General features: G+C 35.9%; 2 protein-coding genes across 2 annotated transcripts; both read left to right on the forward strand.

The window, feature by feature from the left end:
- Nucleotides 1-1,980: 1,980 nt before the first annotated feature.
- LOC113350174 (probable prolyl 4-hydroxylase 4) lies at nucleotides 1,981-5,064 on the forward strand. The gene is made up of 7 exons (XM_026594266.1): nucleotides 1,981-2,287; nucleotides 2,405-2,462; nucleotides 2,572-2,676; nucleotides 3,367-3,424; nucleotides 3,604-3,779; nucleotides 4,357-4,423; nucleotides 4,512-5,064. The coding sequence occupies exons 1-7, from the start codon at nucleotides 2,154-2,156 to the stop codon at nucleotides 4,808-4,810; spliced, it is 897 nt and encodes a 298-aa protein (XP_026450051.1). The 5' UTR covers nucleotides 1,981-2,153; the 3' UTR covers nucleotides 4,811-5,064.
- A 271-nt stretch (nucleotides 5,065-5,335) lies between these two features.
- LOC113350175 (E3 ubiquitin-protein ligase WAV3-like) lies at nucleotides 5,336-8,084 on the forward strand. The gene is made up of 3 exons (XM_026594267.1): nucleotides 5,336-5,361; nucleotides 5,682-5,744; nucleotides 6,018-8,084. Exons 2-3 carry the CDS (start codon nucleotides 5,742-5,744, stop codon nucleotides 7,854-7,856), a joined length of 1,842 nt encoding a protein of 613 aa, XP_026450052.1. The 5' UTR covers nucleotides 5,336-5,361; nucleotides 5,682-5,741; the 3' UTR covers nucleotides 7,857-8,084.
- The last annotated feature ends 13,567 nt before the right edge of the window (nucleotides 8,085-21,651 follow it).

Raw genomic sequence — 21,651 nt, forward strand, 5'->3', positions numbered from 1 at the left:
ATTGATAATGATTCCATATTATCACAAAGTGTGCAAAACCCCTTACCTATAGCTGCATGCAAGTTATATTTATATGTTCAGATTTATCCTTTTATGTGTGAGTTTTTGATTTAGTTTGTCATTTCCATGTAAGCTCTACTTGAATCTGATTCTTTTCTTCTGGTTGTTTGTTTGTCTTGTTTTTCCTCACTTTATCCAAGTTTTGGACATGCGAAGTACCCTAGCTAGTTTTTTTCTTCCCAATTTGTCATTCCCTGTACGTAGTGGTTTTTCTCTAAATACCACACATGTTGGTGAAAATAGTAGTATGCTAATAATCCTTGGAGTACGAAGTGTTGATTGTTAGCTGGTCAACTTTTGTAGTTCGTTTTTGTCCCCTGTTCTTCCCGAGTCATAAAAATTTGTCTTGTTCATCGGCGGTGTTTTCCCGAAATTATGTCAGTGAAGATAATTGGTTTACACTATTATTTGTTTTTGTTTAAGTTTGAATATTTCTGATCTGGTTTGGGTACTAGAAGCCCGATCTTTCTGGACCTTATTTTAGTTGCAACTATAGGTATTTTCTTAAACCATCTCTGACTTATCCCTATTTCATGAGGATTTTGCAATCATCTACACATTCCTGAATTTTGTTGTAATTATTTTCCTACGAGATTATAGCAGATTTAGATCTAATAATTCTACACCCATCTATATATCTTCAAGAGCCATCCATTTTATATCACTTCAAGAGCCAACTTTAAACCTGAATGTATATGAAAATCCCTAAGTACTACAACAACAACATCATCGGAGTAAACTCCTACTGGTAATGATCATGATCAAATTTCAGAAACTTATTGCAAATTTAAGTTTCGAATACCACAGACTAACAAACTATATGTATGCATTAACATGCATCTCTATGTACCGGTGGATACTAATCCATACTTTTGTAACTCAATTTAACTAAGTTGTAATAGCCTTTAGGTTCAATACAACCTTTTGGGTTAGTCTTGTTTGGGTCTGTATTACATTAAGTTAATCAAGTTTGAGTGTTCGGTTATTCTTGTTTCTTTATTTTTAATCTGTATTACATTAGCTTAATCAAGTTCGAATCTGTAATTATTCTTGTTTCTTTATTTTCAATCTCCCGTATCATTTCAGTAACAACAACAGCAACACTAGTAATCTCTAGTAGTAACATTATTAATTCTATTCTCGAGTTGTATTTTGCTTGCATCAAATCATTCAAGGACATTGATTGGAGATTCTTCAAGCAAAAATCATAGCTTAAGACACATTTAGAAGATACAGATGAAGCAGAAAAAACAAGAGATATACATATGTCGTTCAGGCAGTACTCCTCGGCATATGGATGCAAATGCCTGCCTAGCAACTTCTTTCAATTGCATCGAACCCCTCTTCCATCAACTAAATTCCTATACACACTAGTTTGTCCATCTAAAGTATTTTTTTTTTTGCGGAAAGCCTTTCGGCCTTCGACTTCGACTCCAACATCTTCTCCCGATACAAATTCAATTCAAAGACTGTTATCCACATTCTGCTCCAATATGATTTTGTAATTGATCTAGCCCGTAGTAGTTTACTCCCTCCATACCTATTATATAGGCGGAGAATTAGTATTTTCTTAGAATATGAAAATGTTTAGTTTTTTATAAATTTCCTTCTACTTTCCAAATTTATTCTTACCTTGTTCCAATACAAATATTATTTTATATATCTCTATCTCACATGTAAAACTAGATTGTATGATACCCATGCATCATTAATAAGGATCTATGCGGAAAAAACAACTTTGAAAGTGAAGCTCCGCCTATCTAATGGTATTACAAAAATTTTAAACTCCGCCTATATAATAGGTACGGAGGGAGTAATAAATTTCATGCTTTATAGAAAAAAGAAGAAAGAAAACCGTGTCTAAACGTGTCGGATTCATTATCTTCTGTTTTAATAAATTTAATTTCGGAGGTGGCACAAACTACAAAGAAGCAGAGCCGTGAGCTTCATCTTTTAACACACCAACCAGTTCAACGACAAAAACAACAAACTACATGTACATCAAACTGTGAGATTTAGTTTCAGAGATCTGATACAAAAATAACTCAAAATAAATTCGACTTTCTTGCTTTCTTTCTCTTTCTGTAGAGAAAATGATGATTCAATCATCAACACTAATCATTTCTCTTCTATGTATCATTCTATCAGTCTTTCAAACTTGTTATTCAGTTTCAACGGGCACCATTATTCAACCTTCTAAGAGTAGACAAATTTCATGGAAACCCAGGTACCTATTTCTAACAATTTTTAGTCCAATCAGTTAATTTTTATCATGAATTGAAACAAACCCATGATTTAATTTTGTTAAAAAAAAATTGTTGACTTAAATTTTATTTGTCAACAGAGCATTTGTGTATGAAGGGTTTCTAACGGAGGAAGAATGTGATCATCTGATAGCTTTGGTAAGTCTTTTGTCCTTCTTTTATGAAAGTTCTTCAATTTTGAATGAAGGATTCGTAGTTTTGAATCTTGATATTGTAATTTGTGATTGGATTTTTGTTTTTTTGGCAGGCAAAAACTGAGCTAAAGAGATCAGTTGTAGCTAATAGTGAGTCTGGGGACAGTATGCTTAGCGAAGTTCGAACTAGCTCCGGAACCTTTATTGGTAAAGCAAAGGTTGTTGCAGTATTTCACTTCAAAAGAATGTAATATTGATTGAGCTTCATTGCATTGATGTTATATGTAGAAGAGTGCACATGGTAACAAATATGAATTTGTTTTGGCTTGCTAATGAACGCCATTTAATGCTGAACACAAGTTAGTTCGCTATATTTGATTGTTTCATATTACTTCAACGGTATAGTTGAAACATTGAAATTAAAAGATACCATTTCTTGGATTTGAATCCGGAACGTAGCAAGAAATAAAACTCGTTTATCTTACCTCGACGTTGAACTTGAAACATAGAAAAAGAAGAAAAGAAATTTCATTTAATCTGCGGGGTTGTATCGATTAAAAGACTTGGTTGGGACTAAAGGCTTGGTTGCTGGTGTTGTTGTTGTTTCGATTAAAGGACTATTGACATTTTGGTGGACGAGAAGTAGGCCACTCCATTTGAGCATTTGTAGATGTAAATATGTAATGACATTGGTATTTAGAGGTTACTGAATGACACTTGTATCACCCCGTTATTGTAATGTCATAAAATCTATCATCTGGTTATTGAAGTTATATCTACCCATTCTCATTTTCTACTCGTTTTTTTCTTCTCACTATTGGTATTATGTTATGTTGATGTTTTGCTAGAAACACCCACATTAAGGTTAATTTCTAGCTAACTTGCTTGTTATTTCTTTTGCCTTCTAGGATTCTATTGTATCACATATCGAGGACAAGATCGCAGCATGGACCTTTCTGCCAAAAGGTTTGGATTTATTTAACCTATAGTCCTAGTCTTTTCTTTTACTCGTTACACAATTTTTTATTATTCTTGGATGAATGCATATAATCAAGGAAGAATCTGACTGCGTATCCTCAGGATCAGAAACCTCTAAAAATGTGTATGAGATTGGGGCTAAGTAAACTATGTTAACTCCTTTTCAGAGAATGGTGAGGATATTCAAGTACTGAAATATGAAGAGGGGCAAAAATATGATGCACATTATGACTACTTCTCCGATCCAGTTAATATTGTTAGAGGAGGGCATCGTCTTGCTACTGTGCTAATGTATCTAAGTGATGTCCAAAAAGGTGGTGAAACCGTATTTCCAAATGCAGAGGTTAGTCCACGGTTTCCCTAACTTCAATTCTGCTCTTGTATCTATATCTTGTCAATATATGTTGAATGAGATGTAGTCGACTTTTAATTGTATTTGTTATTTTCCATCACTTCCATGTAGCAAGACTAAACGATATTTGAACTCTTATTTGGAAATCTGTTTCTTTTATGCTTCTTGAACATGTTATAATCTCGAAATTCCTTCTATCATTTAAAACTGTTGGATCATTCCAGGAATGAGCTCTACTCTCAAAATTGTAACAGCAAGATATCCTTGCCTTTGTTTCTAGTATCGTACACCATGAATGGACCATTAGATTGTTACACTGCCTGATTATGTAGTGCGAATTAAGAGTGAATACAAGGATGAGATCTTCCTGGAAAGGCACTTAGTAGTTTCGAGATTGGTTGCCGTTTGATCTTCTTGTTTTCGTCTTCTTTGTGCACACATTTTCTCTGTATATTCATGGAACTAATTTGTCTATTTTTTTGGATGAAACCATGGATGATTGTAATCTTGTTAGTCACTGGATAGAAATGGAATTTTATTTTTGATTTTGTTTTCTTACTCATGCTAGGAGCTTCCACAACGTGGATCCCATGATAAGGATGACTTATCTGATTGTGCAAAGAAGGGAATTGCAGGTTAGTATGTGAAATGAAGATTTTAGACTATGTATTGCTATTATATTTATTGAAACTTATATGATCTCTTATCGCAAAAATTTTGCAGTAAAACCACGAAAAGGAGATGCACTTCTCTTCTTCAATCTCTACCCAACTGCTGTCCCAGACACCATGAGTCTCCATGGTGGATGCCCCGTGCTTGAAGGTGAAAAATGGTCTGCAACGAAGTGGATACATGTGGACTCCTTCGACAAGATAGTAGGAAGTGGTGGTGGTAAATGCTCAGATGACAATGATAGGTGCGAGCAATGGGCAGCTCTTGGAGAATGCACGAAGAACCCAGAGTACATGGTGGGATCTACAGACATTCCGGGGTCTTGTAGGAGGAGTTGTAAGGTGTGTTAACATGTGTGTTATCGTTTTGATTATGGAGAGTCTCATGTATCTTCCACGGGTTACTTTGCAGTTTCTACAAATGGTGACCAAATTAAGCTGTTGTATTAGAACAGCTTTGTCTGTTCTTCCTTGATTATTCAGTACTTTTTGGGTTGTCTAACTTCTAATTTATGGTTTATCGTTTGTACTAGTAGTATTAATACTTTATCATTATGTTTCTGTCAAGTTAATTGACAAATATATTCATGGTTAAACTTATCTTTTCGCTTTTGCTTTTTTCATCTTGATTTACCAAATTCCATTAAACTATACATAACAAAGGTAGAACCAGGTTTAGGTATCAGGAGTCAGACTGTTAAGCATAAAAAGTTTTACACATTTGAATATTTTTTGTACATTTTTTTTCCTGATCGAGTCTGTTCAATCGAGGTGCAACCAACTGGTGGTTGGTGAAACCCAATAGGAATAACTTACTTGCGTAAGTTTGAATTCCTTTTACAAGAACATTATAGTGATTGAAACGAGTCGTACAATTTGCGGTTCAAGGAATAGAATTGTGGGTAAACACCAATCTTAAAAACCACATTTTCCTGCTAAATGCTAATTAAGTTTTGACTTTTGAGATTGCTAAATAACAAAGTATCTCTATGTTTTGTTTTACAATGAGAAAATTCAACAAAAGTAGCCAACTTTAATTTACAGGATAACAGTAGAAGACTAGTTCAATACACTCAATCTAAAACCAATCGGATAAGAATGGGTTGCTCTCACTAAGTCACTACACTAGTAGTATATATATATTATCTCATTTACTTAACTCCTAAACATCATCCACACACCCTTGTTTTTGGAAGTGCTGATTGATCAATATCCATTACAGGACACTGGCATACATATTTGGTGTTGGCTTCTTTTCCTTGGCTTTCTAGACTTCATAATCATGGTGAGTATTCATTCGCTTCAAAAATTTGTTCTGATCTTAGTTGCTTAGTAATTGAGTTAAATTGTTTGATGATTGATCAATTTAGCCATATCTTGTTTTGCGTGTGTCGTAATCTTATAGTATTAATATTTGCATCACCTTAGCGAACAAACGTTCCCGTTATTGCAGAATTCATATTTCTTTGTTTTGTGATAATTTCTTACATGATAAGCATCCGATCTGATGAATGACTTGAAATAATTTTACACATGTTTTACTTTTCCATTTTGGCAGAGGATTTGTACTTTATGTGATGGTGCCCTGAAAGCAGGATCTGGTAGTGTAACTAGAGCTATCTTCTCTGCAGAATGCTCACATTCCTTTCATTTCACTTGCATCACTTCATATGTGAAGCATGGAAACCATGTTTGCCCCATTTGTGATGTTGAATGGAAGGATATCCCTTCACATGCACCTATTGCCAAACCAACCAATGGAACGACAAGAGTCGTCCCCATTCTTACCTGGCCATCACATATTAAAGCGACATCAGGCACATTACCCTGTATTCCTTCTCAAACAAATTCTAATCGGAGCATTACATCAAATTCCCAATCTTCTGAGCCATTTCACTTCAATGATGATGATCCCTTGGATTTCCAATTTAAGTTTCCCTCTAATGATAAATCAATCATTAGGTCCATAGATATCAAAACATCCACTGAATTGTCAGCTGTTCGGAGATCAATATCGCAAAAAAACTTCCATGTACTTATTAATCTCAAAGCTCATGTCACAGATATGAATCAAGTTAATAGTGATATACCATCTCCAACTCGTCGTGCTCCAGTTGATCTTGTTACCGTTCTTGATGTAAGTGGTAGCATGACAGGCACAAAGATTCTGCTGTTGAAGCGAGCCATGGGGTTTGTCATAGAGAACCTTGGCCCTTTTGACAGATTATCCGTTATTACCTTCTCATCTAATGCCCGCCGCCTCTTCCCGCTTCTCCTAATGGATGATTCTGGAAAACAACATGCACTACAAGCTGTGAATTGTTTGTTTGCTGGTGGTGAGACAAACATTTCAGAAGGTCTAAAAAAGGGGGCACAAGTAATGGAAGACCGGAGACACAAAAATCCTGTTTGTAGCATCATGCTGTTATCTGACGGGCAGGAAACAGTTAAGAATAGAATCCACCTTCAAGAAAAGTTAAGGTTGAAAATTCCAGTTCATACATTTGGATTTGGTGAGGACCATGATCCCATCACGTTGCACTCAATTGCCGAGGGTTCCAAGGGCACATTTTCCTTTATTGAAAACGAGGGACTGATACAAGATGCATTTGCTCAATGCATCGGTGGCCTCCTTGGTGTAGTTGCACAAGACTTGCAAGTACATATACAATCTCTTCAACTCGATCTTTGTCTTAGCCAACTAAAAGCAGGGAGTTATTCCTCCAACATATCATGCGATAATCAAATAGGATTTGTAGACATTGGGGAGTTGTATGCAGATGAAGAGAGGGATGTACTTGTGCTGGTTAACATTCCATCTGTAGAAGACAAGGATTCCGGCAATCAGATGAAGCTGGTTAGTGTTAGGTGTACATACAGAGACCCTTTCACGAAAGAATCCATGGCTACAGATGCTATAGAAGTGAAAATATATAGACCCAGAAGTCTTATTGAAGATTTGGTTGTTTCTGTAGAGGTTGATAGGCAGAAAAATCGGTTCCGAGCTGCTGAGGCAATGCGTTTTGCACGGGCTGCTGCAGATAAAGGTGATCTGCCTAATGCACGAGCAATAATTGATCGTTGTAGGATGTGGATATCAGAGAGTGCTTCTATGCGTGCCGGTGACAAGTTGTGTGTTGCATTGGATGCCGAGCTTCAAGAGGTATGGTCAAGAATGGGGAGCAAGAAAATTTACGAGTCAACGGGAAGGGGATATATACTTTCGGGAATGAGTGCACATTCAATGCAAAAGGCTACTGCTCGAGGAGATTCTACTGAGACGTCTAGCCCTGTTCATGCTTATCAGACGCCTCCCATGTTTGAAATGCTAAAACTATCTCGGATGTCTCTCCCAAATTTCCTTCGGCCCAAAAAAACGCAGCCTAAATATATTTAGTGCTTGCTTTTCTCTTCCTTCCCTGGGATTGGGTCGATAGTATGGGGTTCAACAGACCTGCTTGTGTGGGGATGCGAGCTTTGAGTTTATGTAGTTCAAGCTCATGTATTCGTGGATCGATGAATATAATTTGTTTGAGTCTGCATGCTCGTACTATCATGATACCCTATTATGTAGTACAGTAACTTATAAAATACTACCTCAAAAAGAGGTATTTTTATTTTTTCATTTTAGTCTAAAAATAGGTCAAATTGAAAAAGTGAAAGTAACATTTTTTTCAGAAACGAAGGGAGTAACTAAAAGGCATTTACCAAGGGAAATAAATGCGTGGAACAGGAGCAGACCAGTACATAGAGGAATTGTTCAGTTTTGCTCATTGAGCAAGCTCATGAGCAACAAAATTACAATAATGAGGTTGATAAGAAAAAATACAAGCTACTAAACTAGAAGAGAAAAATAAAATATCTTTAAAGATAGCATCCGTTCTTGAGTCTCCATCGAACATGCCAGAAGAAAGTTGATCAATGAGACCTTTAGCGTCACTTCCAATGATAATGTGAGTGAAATTCTCCTCCTTTACTTTCTTCAAGACTGCCCAAATAGATCTGGCTTCAGCTTCTTCAACAGACTTTATTTCAAAAACCAAGGAAGCACAAAAAGAAGCTTCGCTTGCAAAGTCCCGCATCACATATCCTGCACCATTAGCTCCAGAAATGTCATCATAAACTCCATCAGTATTACATTTAATCCATTCAAAAGAGGGGGGCATCCATTTGTCACACAAAATAACAGAGGTAATAGTAGAGATAGAAGAGCAAGGCTTCCTAGTCAAGAGCATAGCTCTAGCTCTAGCTAAAACAACAATATGAGTTTCTTTAAGGTTTTGGAACAAGGTTATTTCTACTACTCCAGTTAAACCAAAGGACAGTAACAAAGAGGCATTGATCTTCATCAGGAAGTTTAGACACAACATCAGTAAGCCAAAAAACCCAACCAATCAATGAATGACTTATTTTGAAAAACCCGAGTGTTAACACAAAGAGAACTGAGAAACCAAACCCGACTAGCAAAGGGGCAGAGGACCAAAGCATGCATGACAGACTCATGAGGATCAGTACATATGGCACACTCAACACTATGCATGGGAATTCTTATATGTAAAATAGTTCTGGCAGGTAAAGCATTTCTAGGAGCTCTCCAGAGGAAGACTTTGATTCTGTAGGGAACCCTAATTTTCCAAATGCGCTTCCAAAGATTGATGCATGAGGAGGTTCTAAGACCCCTAAGTCCCATGTAGGCTGACTCGGAGGAAAATCTACCATTCTTTGAAAGTTCCCAAGCCCTAATATCAGGAGTGCATAACTGGCTTAAGGGAATAGTGATAATCTTCTTAACAAAAGCATCATCAAAGTGAGTATTTATTCTATTAACATCCCAAGTTCTAGTCTGATTATTAATGAAGTAAGAGACTTTAACATTGGGATCAGGAGGGACTAAGGGGTTCGGTGTAGCAGAACCCAGGTCTACGATCCATCTATCACACCAAGGATAAATAAATTGACCATCCCCTACAATCCAGGAGATAAAAGGTTTGATCAACTCCTTTATAGCATGCATACACTTCCAGGTCCAAAAGCACTTATTAGTGCATTTGGCATTCAAGAAATAGAGACAATGGCCAACATACAATTAGGATTTTCAATAATTCTCCAAGCAATTCTAGCAAGAATAGCCAAGTTGTTTAGCTCAGCTTTCCTAAAACCTATACCACCTTCAGATTTAGGGGAGCACAAGATATCCCAACCTAAAAGATGTGGTTTTCTATCTTTAGGGTCAAGGGTTTCTCCCCACCAAAACTTACAGAGATGGGAATCCATTTTTTTACAAAGGTGTTTAGGAATGAGGAAATCTCCCATTTGAAAAAAGGGGATATCTTGACCAATATGTTTAATTAGAGTCGTTATAGCAGCTTGGGAAAGGAGCTTATGAATCCAGTTAGACATTCTGGCATCAATGGCTTGAAGGATACCCATATGGGTTTGAATATTAGAAGCTTGAAACACTATAGGTGTGCCAAGATACTTTTCTCCTAAATCCCTGTTTTGAATATATAGAATATTGGATAGTGGGTTTGAATTTTAGAAGCTTGAAACACTGTAGGTGTGCCAAGATGCTTTTCTCCTAAACCCCTGTTTTAATATCTAGAATATTGGCTAGTTGAGACTTCCTATGTTCAGGAATTTTCATACTAAAGAGAATTCCAGATTTATCAAAATTTATTTCTGTTAGAGCATTGCTCGGTCGAACTCGCATGCGTTGCTATCTCAAGCATATTTTTCAATGTTAGTGATCAAAAATATAAGTCTTCATTTATACTTTATTATAGCTAAGTCTCGGACTAGGATATAAACTGTAGTTGAGCTCAAGGACTTCATGGCGATTCATCATACAAGTAGAAGAACTACTCAAGGAACCGGTGGAACTTCTCGATAAAAAGGTATGTGAAGACTTGAACTTATCTATCACTCAAAAGTCTATATACTCTATCTCCTACTATTTGAGACAAGAAGTCGTATGCTATATATATAGACGTGCATTATACATATTTGGTATTTCGATCCGAGTATACCTCGCCTATCTATATCTCGAAATATGTGTTGGTAAGCTTTTCGCTTCGATCAAGTTTATCTTTACCTGGTGACAAAAGTCATGATATGTTTCAATCATCTTGAAAATTGCTTTGACGAGAAATGGTGTAACAACTATATAACGTCCTCTAAGAATATTTCAATGATTGAAATGAGAGTTTAGATTACATAACCAATGATGGACATAAGCATTGTTGTGGAAACACATTTATGTATAATTCCTATTCCTTGAATCAAAGTTTGCGAACTTTGTTGATCAAGAGAACCGGAAAAATGGCGTGAGCCAAGTCCACGAACTGCCGAATTTCTCAAACCCGAGAATTTCTGCTGGAGTTGACAAACTACTTGCGTGAAGCTAAGTCCGCGAACCGGCGAAGTTCTCATACCCGAGAATTTCTGTTGGAGTTTGTAAACTCTGCCCGATAACTTAAGTCCGCGAACCTAGCCTGCGAACTTGAGAAGGTTATATATCTGAAAATGATTTCTGAACTTAAACTTAAAAAAATAAGGAATGCAGTTTACAAACCATGGCTATAAAAGTTCATGAACCGATTCAAGTGAACCAAATCATCTTTGTTTCAATTCTGTCTTGTGTAGTACGTAAGATTTCCTTGCAATTGAACAACTCTCTAACTAGTTCATTTGAAGTCATTTGAACTAGTTATGGTGAAGAAGAACATGGTTGATATGAAATGCTCATATGGCTAACCTTTTGGTTAACTATTGTTGAACCAACAAGTGCATAATTTTGGGTAAGGTTAACAAACCTAGAAACGTGCATTGTCAAGTGTGTGTAATAAGCTAAGTTTTCGATCTAACGGTTGAGAAATATTAGCTTGAATCTAAATCAGGTTTTCATATAACGGTGGATATTGATTGATTTGTTACCAAGGTAACTTAATTGCAAACCCTGATTTGAAAGACTATATAAAAGAGACATCTAGTATTGTGCAAAACTAATCCCCACACCTTACGTGTGATACTAGTTTGCGTGCTAGAGTCCTTTCTCCTTTAACCTTTGGTTTTCTTCTTCTAAAACCAGGTTAACGACTTAAAGACTTCATTGGGATTGTGAAGCCATACCGATACTACTTTTATCGTGGTTGTGTGATCTGATCTTGCATCTTCTATCGTACGAGTACAATCAGATTGATTGGCTTGAGATTGATATCTCTGATAGGCAAGATATAAAAAGTAGTCACAAACATCTTCGTCTCATTGTTTGTGATTCCAAAATATCTTGTTTCGCTACCATACGATTAAGATTGTTGTGAGGTGATTGATAACTCTAGGCTGTTCTTCGGGAATATAAGACCGGATTATCAATTGGTTCCTGTTCACCTTGATTATTATCAAAAGACGGAACAAAACCTTTAAGAGTTTATCTGTGAGAGACAGATTGATCTTTTGATAGACTTGTCTGTGTGAGACAGATTTGTTTATTGTCAAAGCCTGCGATTTTGGGTCGTAGCAACTCTTAGTTGTGGGTGAGATCAGCTAAGGGAATCAAGTGCGCAGTATCCTTCTGGGATCAGAGGCGTAGGGAGTACAACTGTACCTTAGATCAGTGGGAGATTGATTGGGGTTCAACTACAGTCCAGTCCGAAGTTAGCTTGGAGTAGGCTAGTTTTTGTAGCGGCTTAATACAATGTGTGTTCAATCTGGACTAGGTTCCGGGGTTTTTCTGCATTTGCGTTTCCTCGTCAACAAAATTTCTGGTGTCTGTGTTATTTCAATTTCCGCATTTTATTGTTTTATCTTTATAATTGAAATAATACAGGTTGTGTGTTAGATCATCAATTAGAGTAATCCAACCTTTGGTTGTTGATTTTCGTTGATTGATCCTTGGATATTGGTCTTTGGTACCATCCAAGTTATTCCTTACATTTGATTAGAACTCGCAGTTCCTGTTTGAGTAAATCAAATCAAGAAGAGAGATATAAACTCGTTGATATACTTTTAATTAATTGAGTCTTGTTGATTCTCTTAAAAGTATATTCGAGTTTGTCCATACAGATTGCTAAGAGAAATATTTGGTGACGTTGTTAGACCCCCGCTTTTTCAATTGGTATCAGAGCAGGCAAATACGTTTAAGACCTTACAAGTATGTGTTTGTAGCGATCTGACTCTATGGACAGTAGTGTTATCTCAATAAATGCACCACCAGATCCAAGGATTTCAGAATTCTCTTCCATGTCTGATTTTTTAAAATTTGTAGAAGAAATTCTATCTATACCTCCACCAGGTACAAAATCCCTTGAAATCTTTTCTGAAATTGAAAATAAACTTGAAAGCCTGTCTTTTGATATTGATATGTTTCTCCAGAATGAGAAAGAATATCTTGAAAGGCTCAACCAAGCTATGGAAAATAATATTTATGTAGAGGTTGACATTGATTCAATTATCAATGAGAGATGTGCTCCTCCTCTGGAATCTTCTAGCTACCTGCAAGTTCCGGCTCAAGAGGAGTTTAATTCCCAGTGACATGAACACCTCGTTACAAATGAATTTTGTCAATTTCTAATTCTTGATAATTTTGGTCAAAACAGTTTCAGTCAAAACTATTTTCAAGAACAATATCTGATAGGATGGAGAAAGGGATATCGGATCTTTAATATCTTGATTCTGATAATACTCTTGGATAGTCCTATGATAATTCTATTCTGGAATCATCTCAGGTCTTCGAGATGTAAGATATGTTGGAAATAAGCTCTCTCATGGTGTTATGGTGTTCAATCACAATTATACTAATGTCCTCCTTATACCAAACACGTCCTTGGGGGTCACACAAGCGGTTCACACGTGTTGGTTCAGGAACCGTCTCAAGAACGAGTCCAGTGCGCGAACGTGGCAAGTGTTTTTTTTAACACCAAAAAGGGAAAAGACTCTCTTCCTCGTTCTTTTCACCTTTTTCTTTCACAGTTCAAGTACTTGAGAGAAACACCAACAGTTCACATACCTCTTCATCCTTCTTACTTGATTTCTCAATCATCTTACAAAGTGTTTACATCTTTGAAACCGGAAGAGGACGGTGCATATTGGGTCGAAAATGGTTTGTGGTTTCAAGTTCCTATTCGTGGTTCACCATTAGCATCAGTCCGCGAACCAAGTAAGTTTTTCTACCTTCTCTTGGAGTCTTACTGCCATGGAACATAGAATAACTAGACATGTAGGTAACTCAAGTCGACAACCAAGAGTTGAATCACTTTTTGATCCAAGTATAGGTGCTAGTTTTATTAATCCTAGAGCTCGTGAAATGTACTTAGAATTCATGAACAAAACACCCATTCGTGAACGGTTCTTTGACCCATCAAAAATTAGAGTTCCTCATTTGGACGACTTCTTTAATCATCATCATTGGGGAATGATTCATAGACCCTTAGGTACTGTTCATACTGAAAAAGTTGCTCAGTTTTATGCAAACATTCACGGGGAAAATACTGATGACTACTCCTTCAAAACTATGGTAGGAGGTACTGTTATTATCGTGAATAAGACAACCATCTTATGCTTGCTAGATGTACCCATTGGAGGTGCTAGGTTTCCTCCACCTGAGTATGAGAGACTGTCATTAGAAAGTCTGTCCAACATCTTGTTTGATCAAAAACTTGTTCTAAATGATGGTAAGGTTTTTGTAAAAGGAGCCAGTCTACATCTCAAAGTTACTGCAAAACTCATTGTGGCAAATATGATGCCAAGTACCTATGATATCAATCGTTGGACCAAGGATCTTACTGAGTTTATTTACCTTATTGTGAAAGGAGGCAGCTTGACTTTTGTGGAATTATCATTAACTCTATCATTAGTGTCAGACACAGTGACAGGAAACCTGGTTACCTTGCCTCATTTCAAGGATCTGTGCTAACTCCAATATTCAGATGATTGGGTCCAATCTTGGAGGACCAGATATGCTAAAAATGTCTAGTATTGAAAAGATGGGGCCCTTTACAGTTAGAAACGTTCCGATAAATTCATCTGTCTCAGCTGCTGAATTTGCTCTTCTCCAAGAAGAACTTGGCCAAGCAAGAGAAGAAAATGTTGTTCTCAGGAAAAAAGTTGAATATGCTGGAGATGTTGTTCCATAACTCTTGGAAATTTTTTGATGAGATTGAGAGAGATCACTATGGTTTGAGTGATTAGTACCTGAACTTATTATGTTATTTACCGTCTTTTCTTCTCTTGTCGGTTTGAACTTATCTTTATACTTTATGGGCTGTAATAACTCTTATGTTTAGCTTTTGAATGTTTATCTTTTAAATTAAAACTTGCTACATAAAATGCCCATATGTTGTCTAATGTTAACTCCTTCACCTGTCGATATGCAAATATTGATACAAGATCGATGAACTCTTGATGAAAAATACAAAAGTTAAGCCTATATTGTCAATTATTTTATGGAAGATAGGTTAAAATCTTTTGTTTTCAAGGATTATGTCTATTAATATCGTAATGCAAATAGTGATGGGAAGATAGAATGAATAATTGTGTATTCCACAATATTGATCATCCCTGATCCATGTTTTATGTATTACTGTAAGGCTCTGTAATGTATCTTATGTTGAGCACTGTATAACCAATTTGATTTTCTTTTAGCTTAGTTGGGGTTCCGTGAGGTATGTTATGTCGAGCATATTGAGATAAATTAATCATCTTGTTTGGTTATTTAGTTATTGCTCCGTAAGTTTTCTTATGTCGAGCAAAACAAGTGACAATTAAATTGATTACTTTTGTAATTAGTTTGGTTGTATATTCCAATTAGATTAATTATGGGTTCTCTTGTAATTAATCTAGTTGAGTATTTTCGTGTCTCCATAAGTTCTCTTATGTTGAACACAACCAATTGAATTGATCACTTTTTGTGTTTAATTTGGTTGTGTATTCCGATTAAATTAATCATGGTTTACTTGTGATTAATTTGATTGAGTTTTTGGATATAGGAAATCATTCTTATGATTTTTGGTGTCCAATAAAAATCCTTATTTTCTTTTGAAATTAAGGTCACTCTTGTTGTTCTTTCGGGAATGACATCAAATGGGAGAGAATTCTTTTGAACTTGTGCTTAATGGTCATATCTTGAGGGGTGTGCGGCTGTGGAATTTTAGAGGGGTTATCTTGTATCTTTAAACTCCTTGATGAATGCATTTAGCTTCGGCTTTATGATTGCATCTAAATTAGTTGGTATGTATTTTTTCCTTTTGTCATGAAATGTCTCTCTCGGAAATTTCATTATGATCCCGTTCTTGTACATTTGCCAATTTTATTGACAAAAAGGGAGAGAATTAACATGTAGTTCACAGTACAAATACATATGATTTCCGGATCATTGTGTAAGGGGAAGTGGTTTCCATGTGAGATGGAGTATTGACTAAGGGGCAGTGATACATATCACCATAGTATTATTATCGAAGTTGTGATACAATTGAACTTTGACGCTGTGTAATTATACTATGACATTGTATAACAATGACCGAGAACTATGTTTTCTCATTGTTATAGCTACGGATCTTCAAGTGCGGTGATGCTAAACTTACAACCTTTGGGATCATTGGAGTACTTGGAAGTGACGAAGATTTCGAGGAATGTTGAAGATTAGACATGTGGAATAGGATCTACTAAAGTTTCTTTATATTTTTTGTATTCCATATGTATTGATAGTTTTGTCACTAAAATTGACAAAGGGGGAGATTGTTAGAGCATTGCACGGTCGAACTCGCATGCGTTGCTATCTCAAGCATGCTTGTCAATGTTAGTGATCAAAAATATAAGTCTTGATTTCTAGTCTATTATAGATAAGTCTCAGACTAGGATAGAAAATGTAGTTGAGCTCAAGGACTTCATGGTGATTCATCATACAAGTAGAAGAACTACTCAAGGAACCAGTGGAACTTCTCGACAAAAAGGTATGTGAAGAATTGAACTTATCTGTCACTCAAAAGTCTATCTACTCTATCTCCTACTCTTTGAGACAAGAAGTCGTATGCTATATATATAGACTTGGATAATACACATTTGGTATTTCGAGTCGAGTATACCTCGCCTATCTATATCTCGAAATATGTGTTGGTAAGCTTTTCGCTTCGATCAAGTTTATCTTTACCTAGTGATGAAAGTCATGATATGTTTCAGTCATCTTGAAAATTGCTTTGACGAGAAATGGTGTAACAACCGTATAACGTCCTCTAAGAATGTTTCAATGATTGAAATGAGAGTTTAGATTAAATAACCAATGGTGGACATAAGCATTGTTGTGGAAACACATTTATGTATAAGTCTTATTCCTTGAACCAAAGTTTGCAAACTTTGTTGATCAAGAGAACCGGAAAAATGGCGTGAGCCAAGTCCGCGAACTGGCAAAGTTCTCAAACCCGAGAATTTCTACTGGAGTTGACAAACTACTTGCGTGAATCTAAGTCCGAGAACCCAGTCCACGAACCAGCGAAGTTCTCATACCCGAGAATTCTGCTGGAGTTTGTAAACTCTTCTCGGTAACTTAAGTCCGCGAACCTAGTCTGCGAACTTGAGAAGGTTATATATCTGAAGATGATTTCTGAACTTAAACATAAAAAACTAAGGAATGCAGTTTGCAACCGTGGCTATAAAAGTTCATGAACCGATTCAAGTGAATCAAATCATCTTTGCTTCAATTGTGTCTTGTGTAGTACATAAGATTTCCTTGAAATTGAACAACTCTCTAACTAGTTTATTTGAAGTCATTTGAACTAGTTATGGTGAAGAAGAACATGGTTGATATGAAATGCTCATATGGCTAACCTTTTGGTTAACTATTATTGAACCAACAAGTGCATATGTTTGGGTACGCGTAACAAACCTAGAAACGTGCATTGTCAAGTGTGTGTAACAAGATAATTTTTCGATCTAACGGTTGAGAAATATTAGCTTGAATCTAAATCAGGTTTTCATCTAACGGTGGATATTGATTGATTTGTTACCAAGGTAACTTAATTGTAAACCCTGATTTGAAAGACTATATAAAGGAGACATCTAGTATTGTGCAAAACTAATCCCCACACCTTACGTGTGATACTAGTTTGCGTGCTAGAGTCGTTTCTTCTTTAACCTTTGGTTTTCTTTTTCTAAAACCAGGTTAACGACTTAAAGACTTCACTGGGATTGTGAAGCCATACCGATACTACTTTTATCGTAGTTGTGTGATCTGATATTGCATCTTCTATCGTACGAGTACAATCAGATTGATTGGCTTGAGATTGATATCTTCGATAGGCAAGATATAAAAAGTAGTCACAAACATCTTTGTCTCATTATTTGTGATTCCACAACATCTTGTTTCGCTACTATACGATTAAGATTGTTGTGAGGTGATTGATAACTCTAGGTTGTTCTTTGGGAATATAAGACCAGATTATCAATTGGTTCCTATCACCTTGATTATTATCAAAAGACGGAACAAAACCTTTAGGGTTTATCTGTGGGAGACATATTGATCTTTTGATAGACTTGTCTGTGGGAGACAGATTTGTTTATTGTCAAAGCCTGCGATTTTGGGTCGTAGCAACTCTTAGTTGTGGGTGAGATCAGCTAAGGGAATCAAGTGCGCAGTATCCTGATGGGATCAGAGGTGTAGGGAGTACAACTGTACCTTGGATCAGTGGGAGACTGATTGGGGTTCAACTACAGTCCAGTCCGAAGTTAGCTTGAAGTAGGCTAGTGTCTGTAGTGGATTAATACAGTGTGTGTTCAATCTGGACTAGGTCCCGGGGTTTTTCTGCATTTGCAGTTTCCTCGTTAACAAAATTTCTGGTGTCTGTGTTATTTAAATTTCCGTGTTATATTGTTTTATCTTTATAATTGAAATAATACAGGTTGTGCGTTAGATCATCAATTAAAGTAATCCAACCTTTGGTTGTTGATTGTCATTGATTGATCCTTGGATATTGGTCTTTGGTACCATCCAAGTTATTCCTTGCATTTGATTAGAGCTCGCAGTTCCTGTTTGAGTAAATCAAATAAAGAAGAGAGATATGATGGGATTCAGGAAGAACCCTATATGTGATAACCGCAGTCGCACTGTGTCTAACTAGTAGACAGAGGAAAGTACGGGTCGAACCCACAGGGAGCGGTGAAAATGCTGCAATCAATACTCCTAATCGACTAACCAATCAAGATATGATATTTTTGGATTCTTGGAATTAAGGATTTAAAAAGAATGAAAACAAAAGAAAACTAATTAAATACAATGAGAAAGAGAGTCGGTAACCAGTGTCTACGGATTACACTACTATTTATAATTATGCACCGCAAAGAACTCTAATTCCAAATATGTGTTTATAGATTTGTTCTATTGCACCACCTATTATTGATATAATCTTGGATCATAAACTCGCATCTCCTAAGTATAGCCCATCAAATTTCTAAGCATGACTTATCAAATTATAATGACGAGAGAATTATCGAAAATATAATTTATAGATTAGCAATTATTATTTGCTTCGTCTAACATAACCCATTAAAAGATTAACATAAGCATGAATTATCAAATACTAACAAATATAATTGTAAACTACATGAATTTAAGCTAATGTATCATACAAAGCCGGTGTGCAACAACTCATATTATAATAAAATCAATGAACAAAATTATATACTTCAAGATTCATTTTTATAGCCGAATACCAAAATGATTCCAATTTATTTCACAATGGTTTTATGCTCAAAGTATTTTTCTCCATGAACCCTAGTTACAAAATCTAGCACACCATATAAATGGATTTCTCAAAACCCATAAAAATAAATTACAAGAGAAAGAAATAATAAACCGATATCACCGTTGTCACCCGGTAAATGATCGTCTTCCTCTCTTGTTGTATCTCCTCGAATAAACCCAACCGAGAACCCCCAGTTACATGGTTGACACTCCAATTATATAACCACTGTCTACTTCCTAAAAGTCCAAAGATATTATTACACATCCAAAATATCATAAATAAGGAATGTATATATCTTTTGTCGTCACTTTACCCATTTGAATCATATCTAAAAGAATCTTTCACGTGAATTTTTCCATTTCTTTATATACTCTCTTCAAAAATCTTCCACATTTAGTGCTCAGTAGTAAATCACATTCCATGCATTGTATAATCCACTAAAGAAATGAAATGGAAACAAAAACAGTATAGTAAGTAGAAATGAAGTTAATTAATGTCGTCATATTCTTCTAATTCCTCCACGAACAAAATATTATGCCCAATTAATTCGAAGCCTAGTATCATTCTATTAGCCACGACCGTCCATATTTCTTTGACCGGCTCTGATTGGTCAAATACGCGCATAAGTCTAATTTCAGCTGTTTTATTCTTCGGGTTACTAGATTTACTTGTATTTCCTACAAAATCCTTAAAAAAATATTATTAGTAAAATAATGAGTCCTAGCTAATGCAGTTATGGGTGTAAATGTATCGCACTTACGTGCTTATCAATTCCCCGACACTTACATTTTGCTAGTCCCGAGCAAAACAAAAAAATTGACCCGCTACACAGCTGGTCATAAAATGAAAATTTGAAATACCATACCAAGACCCGCTACACAGCTGGTCATAGTAAATACCATACAAAAGACCCGCTACACAGCTGGTCATGATAAATACCTTACACGAGACTCGCTACACATCTGGTCATAACCCTAAAAACCATGATGACATATTTTTTTATTTTTTTAGACCCTCTACACAGCTGATCATTTATTTATTTTTTAGACCCGCTACACAGCTGGTCATAATATACCTGCAAACCTACAATAGACCCGCTCCACAGCTAATTGCAAGAAAATTCTTGAAAAAGGAAAAGGAAAAAGTTAACCACTCCCCCACACTTAAACATTACATTGTCCTCAATGTAATTGAGTCATCCAACATAAAATTTAAGATGGGAAATTCATAATATGCGACAATAAACAAATACAAATAAAATAAGAAAATAGAATTACCTACTGGAATATACATAGAGGATTCTCCATATATCAATAACCTAAATAGTTGGGGATCAACCCAAAGAACAATATATACAACCAGTGATAACCTATGATCTTCGTTATAGCAACGTAAAGATATAGAGATTATCAAAAGGAAAGAGTTGCCCACATACCTTGTTTTTGCAAAGGATAAATCGTCAGTAACAATAATTACCCACCCAAGTGGTTCACTGTGGGTGGGAACTTAAACCATTTGGGAGACATGCACAGGCAAAGAGAAGTCACGAGATGCAAAATAATCTAGTAATATTGGAGAAGCACGCAGTTCTAATCCAAAATTACGAATCTTCAGAAAAGTTGTGCTAACAATTCTAGGTATATTAGCTTCTCCATTAGATTTGAAAATTTGTACTAAATCATCAACCAAGGAATCAATAGGAATATCACAATAAAGATGATTAAAAGAAACCTTATAGATAGAGCCTAATGTCTCTAAGTCGTTAGACTTAACTATAGTTTCTTCGGAATTAACGCATTCTTCATAAGCATCATTGCTATAGCGCTGATATGTCCCACCGTCTAAAAGAATGGTGTCCTCATTCCTAAACTCATCCTTTTGAATAGGCGAGTGATCATAAACACGATCAGAAATTGGACTAAATGCACCACCTTCACTTGGTATGAAAATGTATCTATTCCTACGATCATAACTATCTAGTTCATTATAATTCTCCATACACACTGATTCATTATCTAAAGCGGTTTCATCATAAATATCAAGAGTACTAGAAAAATTAAAACTTGTCTCCTCGGTAAGACCACAATCTTTTACCGACTGTGTTAGTTGAGCAATCGATAAAGCATTTTTTTCAGCAAGTTGAGCAATATAATCATGGCTTTTACTAAGCTCGGCAAAAAATAACTCATTAGCTTTGGTCTGTTAAACAATGTCAATATTGAGGCGTTCTAACAAAGTTAGTTGTGATGCATATGGGTCACAGTAAGATAAATCATCTCTCCCATACTGTGACAGAGAAGTGTATGAATAATAATTGGAATCAACAAATTGTGGCTCATAACCATGGTAAGGTTGGTAACGATCATAACCTTAACAAGGTCCGGAATGATCATACCAATGAGAATAATTCCAATCATTATTTACACACTTGGCAGGTTCTTGATAATGAGAAGGTGCATATGC

The sequence above is a fragment of the Papaver somniferum genome, chromosome 2, assembly GCF_003573695.1.
Source record: "Papaver somniferum cultivar HN1 chromosome 2, ASM357369v1, whole genome shotgun sequence".
Taxonomy (NCBI): Eukaryota; Viridiplantae; Streptophyta; class Magnoliopsida; order Ranunculales; family Papaveraceae; genus Papaver; species Papaver somniferum.

Bases quoted from the DNA above. Each gene is read 5' to 3' on its own strand.
- LOC113350174 (XM_026594266.1), top strand. From the start codon at position 2,154: ATGATGATTCAATCATCAACACTAATCATTTCTCTTCTATGTATCATT. The intron at 2,677-3,366 runs GTTGTTGCAGTA...TTTGCCTTCTAG, and splicing joins CCTTTATTGGTAAAGCAAAG to GATTCTATTGTATCACATAT. The intron at 3,780-4,356 runs GTTAGTCCACGG...TACTCATGCTAG, and splicing joins CCGTATTTCCAAATGCAGAG to GAGCTTCCACAACGTGGATC.